Source organism: Gymnoscopelus braueri (genome assembly GCF_963280865.1).
Source record: "Gymnoscopelus braueri genome assembly, chromosome: 12".
In the NCBI taxonomy this organism is placed as follows: domain Eukaryota; kingdom Metazoa; phylum Chordata; class Actinopteri; order Myctophiformes; family Myctophidae; genus Gymnoscopelus; species Gymnoscopelus braueri.
The window spans coordinates 18,882,486-18,908,564 of record NC_137614.1 but is presented as its reverse complement, the minus strand read 5'-3'; the positions used below and the strand labels follow the sequence as shown (position 1 = coordinate 18,908,564).

Genomic DNA, 26,079 nt, shown 5'->3' with positions numbered 1-26,079 from the left:
CATACAATTAGCTGATAAATGATGGTGTAGCCTATTATTAAGCTATACCCAGCAGTATAGTAATTAAAATCATCCCTACCCACTAGCTGCCTGAAATATGAACATGTGATTACATTAATTACAATCCAATCCAATAATATGATTGTGAAATTGATCTTTCTGCAGTTAGAAAGTAGATTTAATACTTTTGTAGCCTACTTTAACTTTGAATAGATCATTTTTAACAGGCTTTCTACAATGTGGTTTTGCTACATTTACTTAAGTAAGTAAATGTAGTCCGAGTACTCTACTTCTTCCACCACCACAGTAAAATAAAAACTAAACCATAAACGTGCCTAATATGATTTTACAAAGTTTACGCATCTACAGATCGAACTACATTTCCCATGATGCGACAGAGGCTTTGCACTCGGACGCTGATTGGCCAACAGCTTACGTCGCCATTCACTCAACCAAACGGCAACTGCTTGATTACTTCTTGAACGTTAGAAACATCATGTGAATACAGGACGTTTTGGAGTATTTGTTCTCTCGTGTTATAGGTAAAGACGACATGATTCACATTTACATTTTTGTAAGGAAGTTTGTTAACTTTGGTAGCCAACTCTATGCAACTAACGCTAGATCAACTGCTAGCGTTGGCTAGCTTGAATGAACTGGAGTGACCACCACCGACAACATAGTAGTATGTATATATGCCTGACTGTGTTCTGGTTTTTAACTACACTCCTTATTTGAACTGTAGACGTAGCAAGTGGATATACTGGAATCACGGTATGGTTAAGAAGATGTTGTGTCGTGTTTTTGCACTTGTAGCCGCGCCAGCTAGCAAGGCTAACATTGAGTCTGGCTTGGGTAAAGTTGGCTTTGTCTCGTCATGTCATCAATACTAGGCTACTACGATTGTATTACTACTATTACTGGGCAATGGTGTAAAGTTACTAAGTACATTTACTCAAGTACTGTACTTAAGCACAATTTTGAGGATTTTTTTTTTACTTTACTGGAGTATTTACAATTTTCAATACTTTTACTTCTACTCCACTATACCTCAGAGGCAGATATTATACTTTTACTCCACTACTACTACTACTTGAAAACTTTAGCTAGCACTTACTTTGTAGATTTTAATTATTATTATAAAACGTACATTAACCACTTCAGCCCTATATACATACAAGCTCAATCGTGAGGTATTGTGCTATTTAAAAAAAAACTGCCCATTCATGACACAGGAAAGTCCTATATCTGGTTGTATTAAATGACGACAAACTCACCAAGTATCCTCTTTGCCTCTGTCAAGTCTTTCTTTAAAAAAAAACACCGGTAAATTTCTGACATTGAACGCGTTATAAATCACTCCTGTGTACAAACGTCCTGCCTATGTGCAAGTGCAATTTGGTAACGGGTGTTAAACCTTCTAGTGATTATGTCACTGCTAACATTACTAATCAGTACTGGAAGAAGTGCTCAGATAAAAGTAGCAATACCACAATATAAAAATACTCTACAAGTAAAAGGCCTTTACATTATTTACACTGTGTTTTTTCACAAATAGAAAGTTAAAGTGAATTGAATTGGAGGCTAGCTAATATGGGCGACAGACAGGGCTAAATAGATACTTGATTTCACTTGTTGTGTACATTAACCTTGTATCCAGGTTTTCCACAGGGAGTGTACATACTAACTACATAGAGGGGTAGTTGCAATGGAAGCCCAGTGTTTTCTTTCTTTTTTTAAGAAAAGACTAAAAACTTGACCTTTTGGTGGGCTACAGATTTACATTAATTTAGCATGTTTTCAGAATGTCCACAACATCCCCAATCCACATAAAATAAATGTCAAACTTTGTCTTGCGGCGCCATCTCGTGTTTGTATTTGCAAACTACACCAACGGTCAGGATACGAGAGCAGGGGAAAGTCCCACATACATACAGTATGTCTGGCTACACGTCTATGATCTTAGCAACTTAAAGGAATAAGCTTTGTACTATTTAATTAGAAAATGTGCATGTTTTATGAAGAGTGACTGTGATAGCTAGCTACTGTACATTACACATTGTCTTCATTTGCATGTTTAAACCCCCCCTGTCTTCTTTGCAATACAGTAGCTGCAGACATACACATGACAAGATGAATTTCTCTGAAGTTTTCAAGCAGTCCAACCAACTTTGCCATTTTTCCCCAGATGGGAAATATTTGGTAGGTGGTTTACTTTGGCTTTATACGAGTTTTGTGACTGTGTAGTCTAATAGATTTGACAGATTTTATGTGTGTGTGTGTGTGTGTGTGTGTGTGTGTGTGTGTGTGTGTGTGTGTGTGTGTGTGTGTGTGTGTGTGTATCTATCTATGTCAAATATTTTTTATATTGTTTTGATGGAATTACTGTAATATATTATTGTTATCATCATCAGGGTACCTGTGTACAGTACAGGCTGGTTGTACGAGATGTGTCCACTCTGCAGATCCTACACCTGTACACCTGCCTGGACCAAGTGGTCCACATGGAGTGGTCCTCTGACTCCCGCTTCATTCTGTGTGCTATGTACAAGAGAGGACTGGTGCAGGTAGGATACTGACATGGCTAAGACGCGTAGGAAGTACAACGTGGAGCGGAGTGCTTCCGACCCACTTAGCCAGTCTAAAATCACGGTAAACCATGGCCTATTGCTTTTCTGAAACTGTTACCAAGTATGGCAACATGAACATAATAGACAATATCCAAATTAAAATAAAGATTTCACTAAAATAATTTCTACAAGAAAGTAGTCCTCGCAACTGCCTGTACAGACAAGGAAGTCCCAGTGCAAATGCATGAAAGGTACCAAATTCTACGTGTCACGATATCTGTCTTGTTTTATAGTGATATGTAAAACCTTGCAAATACAATACAAAATCCGTCCTCTTTACCTTGTCATAATTGTGACCGTTAATGCATGATTGGAACATTACAGTGAATATTATAAAGATGTTACCGGAGTAATTCTGATACATGTGGTCCTAGGTGTGTGTTTATGGAGTATTTTACAACTGAACTCAGACAGTCAGAATCATGGACCGGAACTATAGATTTTAGAATAAATGTTAGGGAATTTGTTTAATTGAGGAGTTGTTGAAGAGCTCGGAATTGCATTAGTTGATTGTAGAAATAAGGTGAGTTTACAATGTACTTCACATTCATCCATTCACACACACATGTTACAGCAGAACACATTATTAAGAATACGTTATTAGGCCAAAGTGTAGCCAGATCAGTTTTTCTGTTGTCGTTTTACCACTGCACAAATGAAGTACAGAAATGAAAACAAAGTAATTTCAAGTTAAAGTTAAAGAGTTAACATTCATTAAATAAATACTGTAGAAATGTCCAAATGATAATAATTAAGTAATTTGTTAATTTATATAGAAATGCATTTGGGGATACACTGCTTGACATTTTGTCTTGTCACAAAGCTTCACAAAGTTTCACAATCAGTACATCACCACGTAAGCCTTACCTTTGAAGGGGTAACCACCGCCAGTCTTTCATGGTTTCTGATGTTTGTCAGGTAGTGCTTATGAATTGTTGAGATGCAGTTGATAAAGGGACAGCGTGGTGTCTGATTAATTCAAGTTTGTCCTTTATCCTGTCTCTAATTCTTTCTGTCTCTCTCTCTGTCTTCAGGTGTGGTCTCTCGAGCAGCCCGAGTGGCACTGTAAGATTGACGAGGGCTCAATCGGACTAGTCGCCTCGCGCTGGAGCCCGGATGGCCGTCACATTCTCAACACCACCGACTTCCATGTGAGTGTGAAGTTACTGTGTCTGTGTCTGTCTGTGTGTTTATATGTATGACTGTCTGGTGTCAACTGTTGCTGGCCCGCAAGGAAGGGAGACCTGAAAATAGACAGAGATACCAGACCCTTCCTCAATCCCCACCACCCACTCGCCCACCCCCACCTGCCACATGTATACAGTCTGGTTTCATAGTTCCGCCAGTTAGCATCCTGTCAGGTCTCAAGTACCTCCTGAACACTGCCGCAATGTGTACGTGCCCTGCCCATGTAACTCTGGTATTTCCCCATCCAAGTGATGCATGTCATTGGTGTCGTGCTTGGGAGTCATGTATGATAGATTTTATATTTGACAGTATTCAGTCTTGCATATAGGATGATTGACTAGTCACTTGGTGTTGCTGAATGTGGCTAACTGAAAGGTTTTCAGGGACCGTGAAATCGAGCTTTCAACTTGAAACGCATGGCATGAGCGTTGGAAACCTCACCACCACTGCTGTGGAGAATCCATCACCGTCCTACCGACAGAGATGATTGCACTATCATGAATGGCTGCACTCTGTATGAGTTCCAGCCAGTAAATAGATTAGACACAGGTTAGCTTCTCAAAAATAGCCCCAGAGTCAGGAGGCAATGAATGTTGTTATATCTGTTGTGTGGTTTCATTCACAGACGTTCTACAGAATATAATGTGGACATTGAATAAAAACTTGGGGTGCAACGGTTAATGGAAGTAATCAATTTAATCAATAAATAAAAAAAATCGATTTTGATAAAATATTACATTTTCAAAAATAGCTGATCTTAATCAAAAAGGTAATCGATAAAGTAATTGCTAAGAAAATAATCGATAGCTGCAGCCTTAACAAAGACGCATGTTTATTCAATACCTTCTGTTTCCCCTATTGTTGCACTCTGTGCTGTGGTGTTGCTTGCTAATGTCTTTGGGTGGAGGGTACGTGTGGGGTAGCGCTATGTGGATTATGACCAGGGCACCGTGCCATGGTGGGCCGTGTCTGTCACGTTGAACTTGACTCCAAGACTCTTTTGACAGGTGTCAGTGCACAACTGTGTCTGTGTCTGGTCTGAGGAGGGTGCAGAGAGTGCAAAAGTCTGTGGCATGTCTGCTTTGTGTCTGTCTACATCATCATAAAAAGAAAACGGGTTCCTTCCACAAGGGGAGAATCCGTCTACATTATACAGTATGGCTTATGATGACAGCGTCTTGAAGAGAGGGGATATAGCAAGTCTACCTGTTGTTGTTATTATATGATTATTAATTACATGAGTAGTGTGGCTACAGGAAATTAGATTAGATTCAATTGAATCTTTGTTGTTTGTTTGTTCCCTCCTCAATTTACACTTCTCCCATATTTGCTATGGCAGCAGTGAGCAAGATGTACTGTTTTCAATGTAGCAATCTACATAATTGGTGCTCATTCACCTTCATCTTTAATGGACTATTCAGATTGTGATGTAGGAATAATTAGCAACTTTTTCATTATTTGATTGTTAACGTTTCTTAACTCACCATGGTCTTGGTGAAATAGTCTTAAAGGCTAAGCGTAGCCTCTGTTTACCTCAAAGTTAGTGCTTTTTCTCGCATACGTCATTGTCACAACACATTTCTTTAACCTGATGTGCAGTCCCATCAAAAAGTAACCCAAACACCTACAGTCAATATAATGAAAAAAGTAAGCCTAAATAAATGACGTTTTGGGCTCTTCAAAACCATTGTTTCCCAAATGAGGGTGTGAAGCTAATTTACCAGTAGCACTAGAGGCTATGCTTAACTCCTTGCCAAGGGGCCCACTGACCTTACCTTCACCCTCACCCAAGATTTCATTAAGGCTGTGCCAGATGGGTGTCCATGTCGGCCTTAAATTTCAAGCCCTCATAAACAGCCTGCTATATTAACTTGTTTAGGGACAGCTGCCTGTGGTGTGGACTGTGTCTGTTTGTCTATGTGTTTGAATGTTTCTTTGTGGGTGTGCGCGTGCATGTGTGTGTGTGTGTGTGTGTGTAAGAGTAAGAGCATGTCTGTGGATGTTTTTCAGGAGGGTTAGTTACAGTAGTGGCCACAACAGTTGCTGGTTGTTCTTTTCTTCCAAAAGCCATCTTTATGGCAAGATGAAACTTCTGTGGCCTTGAGAGTCGACATGTGAAAATGGCATTTGTCTTGCAATTTAGGATATTGCCATAGTGTGAATTTAACAGAAAGATACATCGCCAAATATTAGCCTATACTGTGAGACTTAACCAAAGTCAGCTATTTGAATTCCCATCGTATATCCTTGGGCCTCACACTATGTCGCCACACATCCACGCTAATCCACTGTTACCAGCTGAGTGGCGATAAAATGAGGGTGGAAAATTTCTAGCCAAGGACGGTGTCAAGCTTTATACTACTGTAATGGTTTTCACATTGTTGGTATCGGGTTAGCGATAGCATGCTTGGCCAGGGACTTTGCAGCCTCGCTAACACGTACTATAGAATTGTTGGCAGCGGCGCTAACAGACTAAACTGTGAACGCGAGGCAGCTGCTGCACTGTGACGCGGGACAATAGCTCATCCATACCTATGTCTGGGTGGCGAGAAGCTTCAGGTCCTTGGTAGAATCATGAGGCTGTAACAGGAGAAATGGGCTATATCGGTTTGAGATGGCTTCCTACGTGGAATGCCTAGAGCCTAATCCTTTGCTGACAGAACGGCCTATGTGGCATCACACAGACACTCACCCGCTCTCTCTCCTACTTGCCTACGAGTGCAACAAGAATGGCTGATGGGTACATTTTCTTGCAGGTTTGATGTCCGTAACTGGTGCTGCAAGTGGTCTTATTTATCAGCTGTTGCCCACAACCCTCTGCTTTGGGGAGTGTTTAATTGTGTGGCATTCTCGTTGTGAAACTTAACAGCACTGAACTTGTGTCGGAACGCATATGAGTGAATTTGTACTTCTTTTCTTACTGCATGTAGGCATTTGTGCACCAATGGCCCTGTTTTGACTGCAGGAGTATTTCCTGGAACTCAAGAAACCTTTTCAAGTACTCAGGAAACTTGACCTTCTCTTTGACAGCAGGAACCTCGTTCCTGAACTTCCTGCCCCCTCCCAAAAGTCCCTTCTCCCAAGATAACTACTTCAGTAACTATCAGGGTACATGCAGCAGCACTGAGCATTGCTCATCAGTGAAGCACTCTGTCTCGCTTTGCGAGGAAGTTACACATGTTGGCATGTTAGCCCATTTCATTATGTGTCTTTATGTGTATCACAAACAACACTAAAAGTAAACTTCTGGTACTAGTAATAAATGTCATACACATCAACGACCAACAGTAACTGTTATCATCACTGTTGGGCAAAATCCTTGTATGTCCAAATAACAAAACGGTTTTCAGGAAATGGAAAAAAATTACCTGTGTTCCAATGAATCCAATATAATTATTATTATTTCTAAGTATAAAATTGGTCAATCATACTAATTGTTTTAGTCGATTATAAAATAAATCAATTACACATTTTCTGCAATGATTCATTGATATAGCAAAGAAAAAACTAATTAGACCTGTTTTTTGATTTTCGAATTAATCAAAGTAGTGATAGAATAATCAAATCGAAGAATATAATCAACATTTCTGCCCTGTACTTCACCCAAAGTCTAGTTTTACCAACTTCAGATACCACAGTGCGCCACACCACATGGAGAATCATTTCCCACCTATTTCTCCCAACGCAAGTTACGCAACACCCCCCCACCCAGTTTAAGGTTACGCTGCCTTTCGGGCCTCTGTCTCCCTCAACCCCATTGCCCATGCAGTCGGCTCAAGGCATCCAAGAAGTGTGCGCTTGTTTTTGTTTGAGCGGTGTTGATGGTGGTTGCCATGGTGCCATGTCCAAGGGGGTATGTCCAGGAAGCGTGCTAGAAGGTGTAATTACAGGGCCTACACAGCTGGATGTCTGAACCCAGCAGGAGTGTAGACCCTTCAACCCAGCTAGGTGACAGCCAGACAGTGGCCGAGTTCAAATGTCCGTCTGGACCCTCTACGATGAAAGGTTTAAGGTTGTCAGCTGTCTTAACTCTTCATATTTCAAAATCTTAAGTTTTGTAACGAGAGTAGGGCCTAAGCATTCATTACCAAAAAAAAATAGATTTATTGACAACCTTGTTTATCATATTTTCTTCACACGTCCACAGTTCTGGCTCTATAATGCCACAGGGTTGCTGAAAGTCCACATTGTGTTTTTCACCATATCGTTTCCAGTTGTATCTGTCCAGATTCATATAGGCGCTGAAACGCCTTGAATATGTTTGAATTGTGAAAGTGTTATCTTAATAAGATAGGTCAGGTGTCATTGCAGCAACAGCAGTAAGAGTAAAATATAGGGAGGTAAGGGTAGAGTCGAGAGCCAAGCCAAAATGGTTGGGAATGTGTTTAAGAATGAATTTGAAAAGCAATGCCAACCCTGGTCTGTGAGGCTTTGCATTGATGTTTGAAAATAATCACTATAGTGATTTTGGTTTGCACACAGGATTAGTTTAGTTGTTTTCATAGCTTTAAAGGACCATACCCACCTGGGGCATTTTATTAATGCAGTTAATACACCCGTAAGTATCCCTTTTCAAACTGTTCTTTGTGTCATGGAGTACATCAATATTTATTCTGATCTGGGTTGATTTGTCACTATGAATGAAGGCATCAACCTGTATGAATGAGACCTCAACTATATGAATAGTTTTAAATGCAAAATACTCACTGGAGTATTGTTTATTCATCATGCCCCCGGTGTGTACAGCCCTTAACATTCACATAAGATGGCTGTGTGCACACAGCCACACACTTTATATTGGCTTGTGTAACACTGTGAGGGTGATGCATTTAACACCCCTTACATTGTGGTGGTGGGCTTACTGTACATGTCCACCATGGGTATTTGGATTACTTGTAGTGACTACTGTTCTGATTTGTGTTCAAAGCGCTGTGAACCACACTAACATAGCAGAGATCTGTGTTTGGAGCTGACATGCTGCATGATATAGCTTTGGGCAGTTTTTATGTGTGCTGCATATCTTTATGACTTGTTAAATGCAGCTCAACATGGAAGGCATTTAGTTAGCTTCAGCCAGTGGAATAAGTTTCACCAGGCCTACAAAAGTTAGATGTGAGAGGAAATGTTTATTTTAAACCAAACTTCTGCAAATTCTAAGATACCATAAACTGTTATTGATCCCTGGGGGGAAACTTCAAGTGTCATAGTAGCAACAGCAGTAAGAGTGAAACATGTGAACAGAGCACGGCCCAACATAAGATGGATTAAATAAAACAGACTTAGGTTTTGAAACAAGACATTGTTGACAATGAATGGGTTAACATATGTAACATATCACAGTGACAATCTATAGTAAATATACAATATATAAGTTTAAATATGCAGTCTCACCACTGAATATATGAATCAATATATGTATGTACATTGTTAACAGGCCTCAGTGAGTATCCGGGTATTATATGTACTGTCTATCAACAGTGAAAATGTGTACAGTCTGTCAACAGTCTAACAACTGAACAAATCGATATATGAGTGAAAGTAAGTCTCTCAGCATTTATCCTTAACAGTCATCTGACAAGGTTCTGTAGTGTAAACTTCTTAGTACTACTGTACGTGTGCAGTTGTGCACTAGAGTCAAAGTCAGAGTCAGTAATCCAAAACAACAGACAGTGCCAGAGTCAAAGCTGGAGTCGGCGATCCCAGACAGTGGCTCTCATATGGTGGGTCAAGCTCCACAACCACAACTTCTTGCTCTGCCGTTAGTCCACCACCAACTCCTTGGTCTTTCCAATGTTTAGCTGGAGGTGATTGTTGTCACACCACCCTACACACCACCACATAATGTTCCCATCTGGAAATAGTCAAGCATCTTGCAACTCTAGCCTACACAATATCTGGCATCTAGATCTACAATACCACAGTCCACATTGTTATGCCTGTCCCGGGTGAATGTGCTGTTACGGTGCATTAGTTTCCCTACATCCAACTGCGGCATTCAATGTACTACCAAATCGCTGTCCTGCCAGCTGTTTTCAGGAGTTAATTTTGTGACTCCTAATACATTTAGCCTATGAGCAAATGGACCAAATTCATTTGTAGTTGTATTGTGTGCCTCCAAGATCCCTTTGCTACAAACTCAAAAGTGCATTTTGCACTTTGGCTATGATGTACTGTACCTAAATCTGATCCCAAGTGTCTTGGATACACTAGCTCTATTGAGAAGTGTTGGGAAGCCCCGGGTCTGGGCTCACTCTACATGTTGGTGGCTGGGCAGAAGGTTAAAGGCTCCTACACAATACAGTATGTTATTATGCCTGATGAATACAACTTAAGTGGGGTGTAATCTATATTTACCATTTCACCATTGCTTTGGCTATGCCTATTATTTTCTTCATCTATTTTATTATTATATATATATATATACTGCACATTGTGTGATGCTGCGCTTGGCAAGAGTTTCAAAGCCCTAGAAACCCTATCGGTTTCTCTGTCTACACCCAGACAGTATATCTCACAAATGTTGTAACCGTGTCCCGAAGACTGTCATGTCTCCTTGTTTCTTGAAGGGTAAGTTGCTGCACTTTATTTTAGAGACTGGATGGGGAATATATCAGGCTGTTGGCTTGATGCCACATACTGCTACTGGCATCAATCTAGTTACAAGTGAGGTCAATGGACACTTGACTGGCTCAAAACTGAGCTTTAACACTTGAGCCCTCTTTGTCTGGATGCCATGTGTGCAGACAGTTATTCTGCAGTGCTGCTTCCGCTCATTTATGAGACGGTTAAGTTTTATTGCAGGTAGGTATGTCCAGGTGGATGCTTATTTGTGACTACTCCAACATATCCAGAATTGGAAAGGCAAGATGTGCCATCTAATGCACTACTTTAACACAAGATGAAGTACCAATGACATGACATCTGTTTATTGCTAGATATGATGAAGATAAGTTATTGTGATTATTTTGATTTGAGGGTGACAATTATTTTGTTGTACTTTATTATACTGTATAAACATAGCATTTTAGCATTGCTGAGTGAGATTCATTGTTGGAACGAAAATCGACACAAATCAAATTGCACCATTATTATTTGTGCAATACAGTATATCACCATGTCTCAGGCGCCAAGTTCATACAGTCTTGGCACATAATGTCCATGATATTACACTAGTCTTGCTGATAAGCTTGCTAAGAGACCCCTTCATGTTGTTTTTAGAGCGTTCTTCCCCTTTGAAATCACAGTAATTCAGACAGTATCCCCCAAGGCCCTGCTATGAGGTATTGATCTTGGCATGGATGGAATCCAACACAGTCTTTCCCGTCCCTCACAGAGAACATGGGACTCTTTCCAGACATTACGGCCAGTTGTTTCAGAGGGTATCATTTAGAGTCGGACCACTGTATCCCACACCGTGATGTCCTGTAGATATGCCTGAGCTGATGGATGAGTCCTTGGGCCTCTGTGTGACATCCAGAGACCTCATTAGGCTAGGAGCCTGGCTGATTGAGCTATTATTAATAGGCCACTGTTGACACCCAGTCTCCATGCCCCACACTCATCATATCGCAGCCTGAATCAAGCTCCTCTTACAGAGACACCAAGGGCTTAATAGCTCTCATAGAGACTGATGTATCTCATGTCAATGGAGAGAAGGGGTGTCAGGTCCAAACGGCCATGCAGTTGTTCCACGGCTATGCTAGTACCGTGTGAAACGAGCGCAGCCATCAGAAGCCGATCCCGGATCAAAGATGTCTCTTTTACGTGTGGTTCTTTGAAGTATTTATGCCCCCCCACCCCCAGCCCGTGCATACTTTCACTGAGAGATGAGCTACAGTTTGTTTTTCCTCTTCTCTCTCTTGACAGCTGAGAATCACTGTCTGGTCCCTATGCACCAAAGCCGTGTCTTACATCAAGTACCCCAAAGCATGTCACAAGGGTGAGTACACAGAGATCATGTCTTTATTTCTTTGTGTGTGTGTATTAATATTATTATCATCATTACCAGGAGTACCTGGGGACATGGCCAGTGCGCTGAATGCACTGCTTCAGCGTTCCCCATGAATCACATACTATCCTTTGACCTTTATGGAGCAACCCTGAGTCTCTGGCCCAACTATAGGCCCTCTGCTGACAGCTGTGCACCCTCTTCAGTAAATGGGGCATGCTCTCCATAACGGACCTGTCAGCAACCAGGGGAAATGATTGTCTCTGGCTCTCCCGTTGTTGACCATGCAGTGTGCCCCTGTGTAACCCACACACCCCCAGAATGATCGTATAAATAATACAGCTGCGATAGTCGCATGCTGCCGAGATGATGCGGCCAAAGTCTCAGATAATAGCATTGCGTGAGGGACACAATGGACAACAAGGTTATGAGCCCTGTCATTCAAAGTGGCTAATCGGTTTGAATTCAGAGGCATAGCAGCTGATCTTTAAAACGGGCATGATGCCCTGATGCTGAGGAACTCGGTTAGTTTCTGTTTCAGGGTTATAACAACACGTGTATATGTATGGAGAAGTATTGTAGGTAGTGGAGGATAGTGTCCTGTAAGTCCATATGGGCTGGGCTTCCTTTGGAAGCATGACACTTTAATAAAGAAAAAAACAAATCATCAATCGGTACACAATAATACTGAAGTATTGTAGGTAGTGGTACACAATAATACTGATCTAACACTGTTGGAATTGGTACTGCCAGAACAGAATTACTGTGAAATTGCAATGCATATTATCCAGGTTCCAAGACCAAAACTAGAAATCCAATATATATTTTTTTTTACAAGACTTCAGCATGCTTTAAATATTATGTTGTAGAATATTGTATTAAATAATTTAGTATATATGTACATTAGTATAATTATCATTCACAAATCGAAACAGAAATGGCTTTGGCCTGGTGGCTTGACCAGCAAGTCGGTGGCTCTGAGCCGAGTCCATTGACACCCCACAAGACAACAGGAAAGTGTAAAAGATAATCTGTTTTTCCTTGCCCCATGACAAATCTTTCCTCAAACTTTCATAGTGTTACATGAATCTGTTTAGAACTTATGAACCTTTTGGCAAGTCACGTCCACCTGCCATGCCCCATTTCAGTGTGAAAAGTGAATCAGTTCTTCCTTGCCCTATGACAACCCTTTCCACAAATTTCATGCAAATTCATAGCTTTTTGAGATCCTGAGCAGACAGGCATACAAATCAGGCAAATTCACAACTCCATTTAGTGTAGGACCTAAGATAAGGCTAAGATATGTATGCACTTAATTTAGGAGAGAATATCTCGACTGTTCTTGGCTAATGTGACCCCAAGGAACAACTTGGGAACTGTGAGTAAGGCCCCGTTCACATGTACACGGGTATGTTTTTAAAAACGTAGCTTTTTATATGCGTTTGGGGGGGTTGTCCACATTTTTGGCCCATGAAAACAAATCTTTTTGAGAACTCCGGCCACAGTGTAGAATTTTAAAAACGCTGTTTTTGCGTCGTCGTTTGGACGACATAAACGGAGGTTTCCACATTATAAGCATGTGCAGTGGGAGTACAGTAATATAATATAATAATATAACGAAAAACATCACATGGATGCACCTGGGACGTATCATCAGTGTTGTAGCCTGGGGTCATAGGATGTTTCGGGTCTCGCAACATACACCCTCACCCAGGTGACCCAGCCAGGGTTGATCAAGCCCCGACTTACGTCCCAGTAGCTACCCACGGTCAGTCCTATAGGGCAAGACAGGGCCACTCAGTCCGCTTCTCCGGAAATACTCTGCCGGGACTCGGGGAGGCTCTGGCACGTGGAGGGACTAGGCTCTGTGGGTTGTCTCCTGGCCGGGCTCCTCCTTCGTCTCACCAGGTCCAGGACCTGAGCGTTGCACCAGACTCCCCTGCTCCAAACATTTCATTCTGGTGTGATGGTGTCTTGGCCCGTGACACCATCACATTGGTGGTACTGCAGGCTGGTGGTACTGCAGGTATAATTAGCCTATAGCCCACATCATTTATTTAATATTCCTCATTGTATGTTGACTCCATAGGCCTATCATATACCTATGAACATAGCCGATTACCTATGAACATAGTCGAGCTGGAATACTTCCATGGAGGGAGAGCGAGGTCTCTCAACCCTGCCCTACAGTAGCCTACTACAGTACGTCCTTCTGAGGATATAGGCTATGCAACATTGGTTAAGGATACAACAGATATAAGTGCAGGAGCTCTTCATGTTGTGGGTTTTTGGCCACAGGACTTCAGCGGGAGATTGGAGATAGGTAACTCCCACCAAACACCAGCTAATGTTTAAGCATTCACCAATCACTCCATAAACGTTCAGATTATGACAGCCTTGCCAGGCTATCTCTCATGACGGGACATTTACGGGACGTTACGTTACGCACTGGGAGGCAAAAGAGCCCTGACACATGCATTGAATTCAATGAGAGCCAGGTGGATTATTTCATGATCCTCTTTTAACCCAGCACCCCAACAGCTGATGTGTGCATTCTATCAGCATTTTATAATAAGAAATCAATAAGGTAGGAAGGTTTGCGCTCTTGACAGAAAAGGCTTACCAAAAGTTACAGCCAGGTGTGAGATGCCAGCAATGAAGCCGCAATGTATTTTTGTCAGTATGTAAGCCTCTTTTATTGTTTGTATAATTCAATAATCGCCATTTAATAGTGAGTGGAGTTGCGGAACAGTGTGCGCTCCAGGTGGAGCTCTGCGCATCAGCCAGCCGGTGATGCCGTGCGTCTCTGGTCATTCTGAAGTAGACTAGCCTATGGTAGTTTGTCTGTAAACCATCTATACAGTAGCCTATCTATACAGTAGCCTATTTAACCTAACTAGAAATCGCGTCTGATATCATTTAGGTGATAAATGGGCCATGTATTTGCTCAATATTTAGGCCTATTCATTTCATATTGGCAACAGCCACAGCTAGTTTAGGGACATACAGTGAGTAGCCTACAGTACAACTATAATAATAATAAAAATAATAATAAAAACCTTTATATGGGAACGATGTACAAAAACGAATTTCACACACTTTTTTACCTTGTAAACCTGTGATGTGACAATAAACCTGATTCTGATTCTGATTATAAACACATTTGCCATCTTATCCGTCAATGCTTATTTTAAGGAGAGAGATAATCTTACGTTACGCATTGGAAGGCAAAGGAGCATGCATTGAATTCAATGAGAGCCAGCTGGACAAACATTACAAAGAAAACTTAAATAAGATATTTGTCTGTCATCGCGAGACTGCAGTTGTTGACCGGCTGTAAATAGACAGTCTCGCGATGACAGCTGCGTTTTTACCGTCTTAATACGTTTTCGTGTGGACGGAGATATTTTTAAAAACAGGGCTGTGTAGACGTGGATCAAAAACGAAAAAGCTTCGTTTTTTTTTAGAAATACCTGTGTACGTGTGGACGAAGCCCAATTGTCTAGCCGGGGCGAAATACCCGGAAATGACCATACCATTTTTAAATGACCACACCCTGTGCGTTACTTCCAAAATGGCGCCATCTTCTAAACCATTGGAGCTACAGATTTTCTGAGGTGCTCAAAATGTTCTCTCCTAAATTAAGTGCATACATATCTTAGCCAGGGCCTCTACTAATGCCTACGTTTTTCCATTCATATGCTGTTTTTTGCGAGCGATTTTAATTATCACACCAGTTATGAACCAAAACAGATTTTTGTCTGTATATGTTGTCTCTAAAATGTGCCAATTTCCTGAACCATCTTTCCACTTCAGGCATGGACTTCAGCAGGGACGGTTGTTATATGGCTTTGGCCGAACGTCGTGACTGCAAAGACTGCGTCAGTGTGTTTGTGTGCGAGGACTGGCACTTACTCAGGGTGAGTACGAGATAAGAATGATTCTCTGAACTCAAAATAGCCATTGTATGGGCCAGGTGGGGCCTACTACTTCTTATTTTCTGTTTCTTTTTTAACCTTTATTTAACCAGGGAAGTCATCTGAAGAATGCATATACAAAGCACTACCATAATCAAACATTGTCATGACTGTATAGAGATTGTATATTGTCAGAGTGCTGGGCATGACACTGAGATGTGCCCATAGTATGTTGTTGTCCCATAGGATTGTTTTTGTCTCTGTTGTGTCCTTTTCGAAATTATTTTGGTATATTTGTATCGTTGTTTTGTTCTTTTTGTACATGAAAACATGAAAGTCCCGCACACTGTCTTCATTTACAGCAGTTCTTTTTGTACAAAAAGGAGTAGGATAGTTGAGCACACACTATGCTGAGAAATTAGAGATATCCTGTAAAAAGCTTACAAAAGCAAGCACATCCAAATGATAAAGTATGAGTTTCTGGACAGAAGAACATGTGAAAATAAAGTCCACACAGTGGATCATGCTCCCATGGATATTTATTAAATTACCACCAAAGTTGACATTTCGAGCACCTGAGGAAGAGTTGACGAACATCACCTTTGGGGCTAATATTAAACATCCATGGGAGCATCATCCAGTGTGCAGACTCTATTTGTCTGTCTTCAGATATTGTCCTGCTGTAACCAGAAGATGACAGTGTGACAGGTGTGCTGAGGAAGTGTCCTTGAGCAAGGCGGTGAATTCCAGCCAACCCCAGGAACCCTCCCTGTGCAGCAGCAGCTCATATTTCCCCTTGGAGATCATTTGAGAATCACAAAAACTTGGCAGAGGCATTTTGAGCATGTTGTTTCTTTAGTTTTGAGCTTCGCAAAGCTCCCTCTTATCCACTTAAGCCTTATTTTATACAAAGTCGTGTGACGGACGGTCCAGTGTGAAAATAGCCAATTTGCAAGCTTGCACTGCTTTGCGTCGCTATTTTCACAATAAAAATTAATAAATGATTGTTTGAAAAGTTTTGAATGTTTTTTGCATATTTTCGCTTGCATGTCCAAAAGATGGATGACAGGTTCAAATTAGTAAAAAAGAAAGTATCAGTGGAAATTTGTAGCTGTTTTGTGTTGTCTAGCCTCTAATCTGTGATGCCATGCTGCTGCTGATGTTGCTACTAGGATCAATATGATTTCCGGAACAGATGGCGCTAGTATAATATAAATGTAATTCTTACATCTGGTGTTGACAACTGGAGTGCTGGTCTTGTGGTTTCTAACTTTGGGCTGAGTTCCCAAGTTTCAGGAGTATTGATTGATTGAACTACAAATCCCACTATGTTGGAGTAAGGTGTGTTTGTGTTTAGACTGAAACACAGAGTAGACTGTTGTTTCATGTATTTGAGTAATTGTATCGCCTCACATGACCTACTTTTCACTTCATCCCAGCACTTTGAGACAGAGACACAGGACCTTTCAGGAGTGCAGTGGTCTCCTAACGGCTGTGTGTTGGCAGTATGGGACAGCTGTCTAGAGGTGAGTCCTTTCTACAACAAGGCTAGCAATACACAATAGATAAATGATAATAAAAATTGTTGTAGATTAGAATCCTAGGCCTCTGATCACCCAAATGATCTGATTATCATTATTATTATTACCATAATTATATAATCAATAAATAACATGTTAATAAAATGAATAGCAATATAATAATACATTGCATTATATTTATTTATTTATATTTTTAGCAATATTTTATAAAATCTGTATGCCAGTTCAATCAAAATATTCAAAGAATATTGTCTAACTTGAAGTGATCTGCCTACTTTCTGTCAAAGATGGCCAGTTATCCTCTGTATTCCTCAGCTCTGTTGTCCCGTTTCTGACTACTAAAGTGAACATGACAAGGATGCTTACCTTGTTACTTGGTAACTTTGCACTGTTATGCTCTGTCGTGCAGCCAGTAATATATCATATAATGCAAAATGGTTCCCAACTGGGCTTCTATATTACTATTATTATGATATTACTCGTCCCTGTTTAGGGGCGGTCCGGTAACTCACCTGATAGCAATCAACTGGTAGCATGCGTAGTTTGTACCATGTCATGGCTAAGTCTTTGCCGCAGTTGACCTTAGTTTGAATCTGCCTTTTGCTGCATTTCTCCCTCTCTCTCTCACTCCCCCGCCCCCTTTTTTTCTACAGTACAAGGTGTTGTTGTATTCTCTGGACGGTCGCCTTTTATCTACCTTTAGTGCCTACGAGTGGTCACTGGGAATTAAATCTGTCGCCTGGAGTCCCAGCAACCAATTTCTGGCAATTGGCAGCTATGATGAAAAAGTAAGGACACATTGCAACGATGACTGTATTTGGCATTGTATGCACAGCACACGGTGGCTTTCTAAAAGGCACCATGGGGAAAAGGTCTCTATGCTGATGAGAATTAAAAACTTACATATTCATTGTCAACAAGACCAAAAGGAGTTTGTTTGTAATGTGGGACACATAAAGAGCCACCTCATTCTCCAAGTTTTAGCTAACATTGAAAGCAACAGCCACAACTTGTCACTGAAAAAAAATAAATATATGAGAAATAGGATAACCTTGACAATGTGAGTCAAGAAAACAGTTTTATTTTACTGAGATGTACAGAAAATTAGCAAGTTGTATATTACACAAAACATTTTATGCTCACCTCAAAGGGCTGCACAACAGTTCTGGATGTGGTTTATGAATAAGTCATACACATGAACATTTACGATGGGACTTAACCAACATTACAATGTTTTATGCAGTATAATGATCGTAATTCCCCCCTGGCAGGTTCGCATCTTAAATCACATAACATGGAAGAGGATCACAGAGTTTGATCATGCAGCCACCATTGGCAGCCCAAAAGCTGTGAGTATCATGGTAATGCATGACGTGTCAGCTACTTTATAGTACTACGCGGCCCTCACACCTAAGTTGCACCGTCGATCTGACTGATATGCCCATGTATGGAGATCCCTGATGTCATCAGTATATGCCCATATATGGGCATTCCCCTTTTGTGCCATGCTATTTTTTAATGGCCCAAAGAAATAAAAAATGACAATTAATGACAGAGATGCGTTCCCGGTTTGAATGGGTTAAGCCAATTTTAATATAGGATGTGACCACCCTAGTTTTATTGTATTAACATACTGTGCTATACAGATTGGTCCAAATAATGTTTTATTCACTAAAACAAGTTATGTATTACAGCTTTAAATTCAAAAGCTAACATCCATTTAGGCCCCTCAGGTCTTCAAGTGCTGACCTGCTCGAGGTGCCTACAATGACTTATAAAAACACGGTGAAGCAGCATTCTGCTTCTACGGACCGACAGTGTGGAATAAACTCCCATATCACCTAATACAGGCAGCCTCTGTCGATAGCTTTAAAGCACAGCTCAATACCTACTTCTTCACTCTTGCTTTTAGCTGATTTTTTTGGTTGATTTTTTAATCTGTGTGTTGTTATCCATGTCCTCACTGTATTGCCTGATTCACTGCCTTTTTGCTATTATTCAAATGTTTTTTTTATGCTTTTGCTTTTATTTTTTGCTTATTGTCAAATTTGTTGTAACTGTAATTGTATTCTTGCTCTGTAAAGCACTTTGAGCTGCATTTCATATCATGAAAGGTGCTATACAAATAAAGTTTATTATTATTTATTAATATTCACAAAGACAAAGAATTTTATGTACTCATTTGATGTAGTCATTCTCTAAAGCCAGATTCCAAACCCGAAAATCTCGGCCACTCGCTCACTCCCACTCGGTCACTCCGACTCCAAACCGGATGTGCTAAATTCCAATTACTCAGTTGCTTCTTGGAGGAGGCGAGTGGAGTCGAGTGGAGGAGCCGAGGAGGCTCTCTACTTCCGCATTTAGCGAGTGTACATCAAGTGTAGGCTCGACCACTCTCGTCAGCTCCTCCGCGGCAGACTTCCGCATCACGTGTACACGTTTTTTTTGTTTTTTCCCTTCTCCCGTGACGTATACATGGTCCTCCTCCACATGTGGCCACACAAACAATGCTTGAAACCCGAAACCATGCCCCGAAAACACCGGCTGCCCCCGCCGATCACTCGTTGCCCATCTCACACACACACACACACACACACACACACACACACACACACACACACACACACACACACACACACACACACACACACACACACACACACACACACACAGTGTAAATTAACTGAAAAGACGCAACAAGCCACTGGCTTTATTGCTTTGTATGATATAAAGTATAATACAATTATATACATTGTAATATATTGTGCACACTTATACTGTCTCAAAAGCTGATAGTTCATTTCTCTCCGTGCATGCCTCAATGCAGTGCATGGACTATTATAAATTACTGTGACAAAGATTATGTTTAAAATAATGTATTGTATTTATATATAGACTGAATATAGGGTGACTATATTCTGAATTCCCCAAAAATAGGACACTTTACGCTATTTAACTATAGCCGTACTCATTCAATTCTGAACCGATTCTTAAATTTTAAAATTATCTATTTGCTGTGAAGGGTCTTTCATGTCTATCAGTCATGATTTATTTCGCTATCAAACAATATCAAGCAAAATCACAAAATCGTCTGAGTTTTTTTCTTCTTCCCAGAAGTGGGGAGGATATCACCCAAACTCTCAAAACCCCGGACATTTGAAGGATTTTATAAACCCCCCCCCAGACAGCCCCCCAAAAGAGTATATGTCCGGGTAAAAGAGGACGTATGGCCACCCTGCATGAATGATGTAATTCAGAGTCAGACATACTCTGTAATATACGGTGGCTGTTATACGCAGCAGTGCCGTGCGGGACTGCTGCGGGGGGTGGGGGGTCTGGGGACTGTACGAGCAAAAAGAGGGACGGGTCAGGATTTAATTCATAAATGTAAGTTTGCTCATCCTGGCGCTTCGTTCACTATTTCAGGAATAAATGGCTTTGCACAAAATGTTAACTATAAAGATAACAATGTGGCCATCCACATTGATGAATTGTCTATTCTATTCTGTATTATTCTACATATTATTCTATGCATATATATTATTTTCATGGCAATGACAAGCTATATGATCGGCTCGGTTGGCTCTGTTGGCTGTGTTCCAGTGATCCAGCTGTGTGAGACGTCATAAGTGATCGCGGAATTTGCCGTCGCTTTGAAATTATGCGCTAAGTGCAGTCCGATCCTTTGAGGCCAGCTGGTCGGCCACTCTGTCCTTGCAAATAATCCTCGGCTCCTCGCAGGGGCGGGGCTTAGGCGCGAGTGGAGGAAGCGAGGAGAGTGAGCGAGTGACCGAGCTTTGGGGAATGGAATCAGGCGTAAGTGTTTTTTACTTGTTTGACTTGTGGATTGTGTTTTCAGGTGGTGTATAAGGAAGTGGAGAGAAGGCCAGCCATAGCCAATCGAGACCTTTCCCTTGACAGCATCACTATGAACAGCACTCTCTTCAGTACCCAGAGTAAATGTATGGCATTGTCCACAAAGGGACTTTTCTGACATCAATATAGCACATTTCATACATTAAAATGCAATACAATGCACGTTCACATTAAGAGCAATAGCAAACCTTAAATAAAGAATGTTTAAATAATTTATTGCCTAATTGAAATACTTCCGTTTGGACTCTCTCTAGATGAGATCTGTCCATCTCCCGTCCAGATTCCAGTGGTTAAACCGGACCCTGAGCGAGCCAACCCTAAGATCGGTATCTCCACCATGGCCTTCAGCTCGGACAGTCGTTATCTGGCCACCAAGAACGGTATGACTTACGCCTGATTCATACTTCTTGACACAACAGCGTATACATTAGGCTTTACTAGCTTGTTTGCTCTCTTTGGTGAACCCTTCAACACCTCTGCCATTATGGGTCAAATAACCCATTGGACTTCCAGGGAACAGAAGCATCCACTCTGTCACTGCAGAAGTTGTAACGTCTGTATAAAAACACAGCCAAGAAATGAAATTACGACAATTAATCATTTACAGAATCTAGTTGCGTTTGGGTCTCATTGAAGTTATACTGTATGTTCAGGGAAATGTCTTGTGGTGTCTCCAGAGTGCGGTTCTACCAGCCCCCTCTGACATTCTGATCTGGGGATTTAAACTGTCTGCTGGTGTTCCCTTATCCCACTGTAACGTAATTGCCTTAGCAACAATGCTACCATTTCTTGTTGTGATAGACTAACACCCAATTCAGTCCAACAACAGTAGTGGTTTTTCCCGCTAAATGGGTGTGTTCAAAACATCTGAAAGATCCTCGTCAACTTAACCCATTAACACATCCACCGCCAGAGGTTAATCTCATAATGTACTCACCAGTGCCAAGGTGTTTTTGTTGTTTTTTTGTTTTTTTCATGTCGCCATAGATCTTGTTAAAATCCTTAAGATTGAGCCGTGAACGGTCTGTTTACATCCGCGAGATCTCCTTGTATCTCCCAGTGAAAACCACGTGTCAAACGGGGCATCCATGTTTGAGTTAGAGCGGATTACGTTAAACAGTGAAATGCGAGGAGAAAAAACTACAGGAAGAGAATTGAGTTTCAGTTTCGTCTGTAGAATGGGAGCGGGCGTGATCGTCGAAACCGGATCCCAAATAATTCTATTTCCTGTCATCAAACCGGAAACGGAAGTGGATCAAAAAAATTCCGAAAGTGCACCCGGACCGCGCATGCGCGAAAAGACCGCAGCCCGTAGGACTACGGGCTCGGCGCTTAACCGTTGGATTTAACGGCCCGTAGAACTACGGGCCCGGCGGTAAAGGTGTTAAGACCTGGAACTGTGTCATTTTTAGATTTGAGCTAAAAAGCATTGTTTTACACTTTGGGCTATTCAAAAATAGCAGATATACAAGCTCATAGCGCGGCACCGAGTGCCGCGCTACGATCTTGTAGATCTGCTATTTTAGAAAATTCGTGAAAATGTGTGCAAATCTTTGAATATATATATTTTTAAAGCGAACATTTTTAACTCAAATCTTTGCTTCTGGGGGGGTCCCTGGAACAACATATTTTGATGGGGGTCCGCGGCCAAATACATACCATTTTGGGGGTCCTTGACATGAAAAAGATTGCGCAACACTGATATAGAAACATATGCTTTTTCAGAATACTGTTGAGATTTAGGAGACATGTAGAATCGACTTCAGGTCTCAATGGGTTAAGAGTGTACACCTAGTCCACGCCTACAGTGTTATTATATAGGACCTCAATAGAAACGAAGTCCTCAGGACTTTTTGGGGTTATCCTTTTAGACCAAGTTTATGACTGTACTCGTTCTGTTTAATTTATTTCTGTCTAATAAAGTATTCAATCAATCAATGACCACAGCGCACTTGGTTGGTTGATGCAAACCTCGGCAGAATGGTTGATCTTTACTCAACCTTTTCGCACAGCTTTTGTGTTGGCTCGACCTCGTGCTGCAGCGAGGTCACTCCTTACCATAGGCAGTGCATGGAACCATGCCGCTTTCTCAGGACGTGGAAGCAGAATACCGCTGTTGGTGCCAATTACAATGACAATTTAGGCATTTAACAGACAGCCTTATCCAGAGAAACGTATGAATGTGTCTTATTTCTTATCTGTGTGTCCTCAATCCAACCACCAACAACACCACTGACAGACAGCATGGCCAGTGCTGTATGGGTGTGGGACATGCAGAAGCTGAACCTGCTGGCTGTGCTGCAGCAGACCTCAGCCGTGTGCTGCTTCCAGTGGGACCCTCGGCGCCCACGGCTGGCCCTGTGTACAGGAACTTCCAAGCTCTACCTCTGGTCTCCGGCAGGCTGTGTCTCTGTCCAAGTCCCCACTGAAGGTAATGATACATAATCAATCTTCAACAATGAAGCTTAGTTTATGAAACTAATCTGGTAACATGAATGCTGTTATTTGACAAGATTGGTTGTAAAAGTGTTTATATTGTGGTTTCCGCAATCTCAATATCTCTTTCCTACCAGGTGGTTTTCAGGTCCAGTCTCTAAGCTGGCACAGCAGTGGAGACTCCTTGATTCTCCTTGGGAAAGATCAGCTTTGTTTATGCTACATGGATACTGACCAGGAGGACCAGTGACACACACACATCCACACACTGAACAATTGGATTAGCAACTCTGATGATGCCCTCCTGACCTGGGCCGTCTGTTGCTGATGACCCAAAGACTTTATAAAAAAGATAGTTTTTTTCTGATGCTGTTTTCCAAAGTACTGTTTCCTTATAATAGACCATCGTTGTGTTAATTAGACTTTTAGCCAAAATGGACACAGACAGACAACAGCCAGGTCACAGTAGCAATGGACACTAAAAGAAAATCAACAGAAGAATATGATTTGTGCCGATTGGTCGCCTTCTCATTTGCACAACCACCATGATAGGTTTTCCTGACCGCTTCTGTGAGGTGAGTACAGCTGAATACACACACACCAAGCAGGCTACCCCCGACACTCAGGACCGCTGCCGTCTTTAGCCGACCATCGGCTTGGTGTTTTTTTTAAGCTTTAGGGTCATTGGGATTCACACAGATGAGAACAACTTACTTCCCAAGAGCCTATAGAGGAGGCATTTTGCTATGCATTCCTTTTTCACTCCACCTAGTCGTGTCATAAGACTAGCTTTCTGTGAATCCATACTGAAGCACTTAATTTCCCAAAACTGTGTAAAGACATGTTTACAATGTTTTAATGATTTTACCACTTAGTTGGCAAAAGTATTTTTGTGCATTGCAATGTAAATATGTAATAGTAAAATAGTTTTGAATAAATGTTTTGTTATAAATTATGTTGTCCATTAAGGTGGTCCTTTAAAGAAGTGACTATTCTGATTGAAGATGGCATTATGGACACGCTGTATTCCAAAAGTCCAATACATGATAAAACGGGAGATAGACTTTTTATGACATCCTGTCATCATGGAAATTATGCACCCTCCACCCATCTGTAATGCAGGTTGATACTGGTCACAACTTCAAATACAATGTAAATGAGGACTGCACACAAGTCATTTGTTTAAGTCTTTACTCATTTGTCAGTTACTTAAAGCTAAATTGAAATCATCTGTCGACCACAAGGCGTCATCTTGCTCTGAGACAACTTTTAACAATGCTTTTTACAGTCCCTGACAGTACAAACACACAAATGTACATTTTAGCAAAGGCCAGTGTAGATGCTCTAGGCATTTCTTTGTGGTTACTGTACTACAAATATATATTAAAAAAGAAAAAAACACTGGATTTAGTTATTTTCAACTCCTTACAATAAACACCAAGCGATGGGGAAAAACATCTCAAAACACAAGACGTTAACTAAATCAAAGAAAGAAGTTGCAAAATAAAATAACATTTTTAATATTTACAAATCCTCAACAAAATTCCTTTTCAAAAAGAGCCATCATGCGAACAACGTGCAAGACACATGCACACGGTTAGACCAGAAAAAGGCATTTGGCGCACACCTATTCATTGGCATTGCTGAGAATGAAAATATGGCCAGTCACCATTGGTAGCACAATACTTTAAGAGGGGTGCATTGCAAGGTGTAATGTCCTGAATCGTGTGGACCAGACTCAAATATGGTCAGTGGATCTAAGCAATGACAGCACAAGCATAGCTTTCACATAATTTCTAAATGCATCGATTTGCTATTTAATGAAATGTTTACTGCATTTATCAACATGAAGTTCAACTAAAAGCTGATCTTAAAGTTTCCCGTCCCACTACAATACTTCAATGTAGCTTACCAGTAAATAGTATTGATTTTGTAAAGTATCATAACTTTTCCTTCATCTTGTACTACTTATGCAAATGTATGCAACAAAAAAAACAAGCGTGGTCTCCTGGTCAAGAACATTTTAGCTATATTAGCTAGGGCAAATAATTTTCATAATGAATCTGTTACGTTTTTGTCTTCTATTAATGTGATTAAGCCCAAATAATCATGGTAAAAATAAGTTTACTTGCAACCGGCAAGTGCTCCTACTGGGCACAAAGTTGCCAAGAATTAAGGAGAAGGTTCCAACTTATTTCGCAATGCATCTTGTAATCACAGGGCTGATTTCCACAAATGTTTCATAGAATCTCAAGCCATACTCATTCAGCTTCAAGTCAACACAGTGGTGGAACTGCTGTTCTGGGGGTAGAGATTCCTTTTTAGTGGGGTTTAATTAAATGATCATGAGACCTGACCACTGAATGCAGAATGGCCACCATTCCACTCTGTGAAACAGTACAGTCAGGCACCCCCTAGTGGCTGAAAGGGATCACTGCCATTTTTATCAGTATCACCGAAACACTTCTCATTTAATCTATTGACAGTACTTATATCGATAACTTAATTTATTCTTTTGATGCCTCCCAGCAGCAATGCCACAA

General features: G+C 41.1%; 1 protein-coding gene across 1 annotated transcript; it reads left to right on the top strand.

The window, feature by feature from the left end:
- Nucleotides 1-429: 429 nt before the first annotated feature.
- Nucleotides 430-24,580, top strand: wrap73 (WD repeat containing, antisense to TP73). The gene is made up of 13 exons (XM_080443714.1): nt 430-542; nt 2,109-2,202; nt 2,415-2,567; nt 3,665-3,781; nt 11,685-11,757; nt 15,583-15,686; nt 17,123-17,209; nt 17,878-18,012; nt 18,496-18,573; nt 21,084-21,186; nt 21,355-21,480; nt 23,340-23,531; nt 23,674-24,580. Exons 2-13 carry the CDS (start codon nt 2,134-2,136, stop codon nt 23,784-23,786), a joined length of 1,350 nt encoding a protein of 449 aa, XP_080299840.1. The 5' UTR covers nt 430-542; nt 2,109-2,133; the 3' UTR covers nt 23,787-24,580.
- The last annotated feature ends 1,499 nt before the right edge of the window (nt 24,581-26,079 follow it).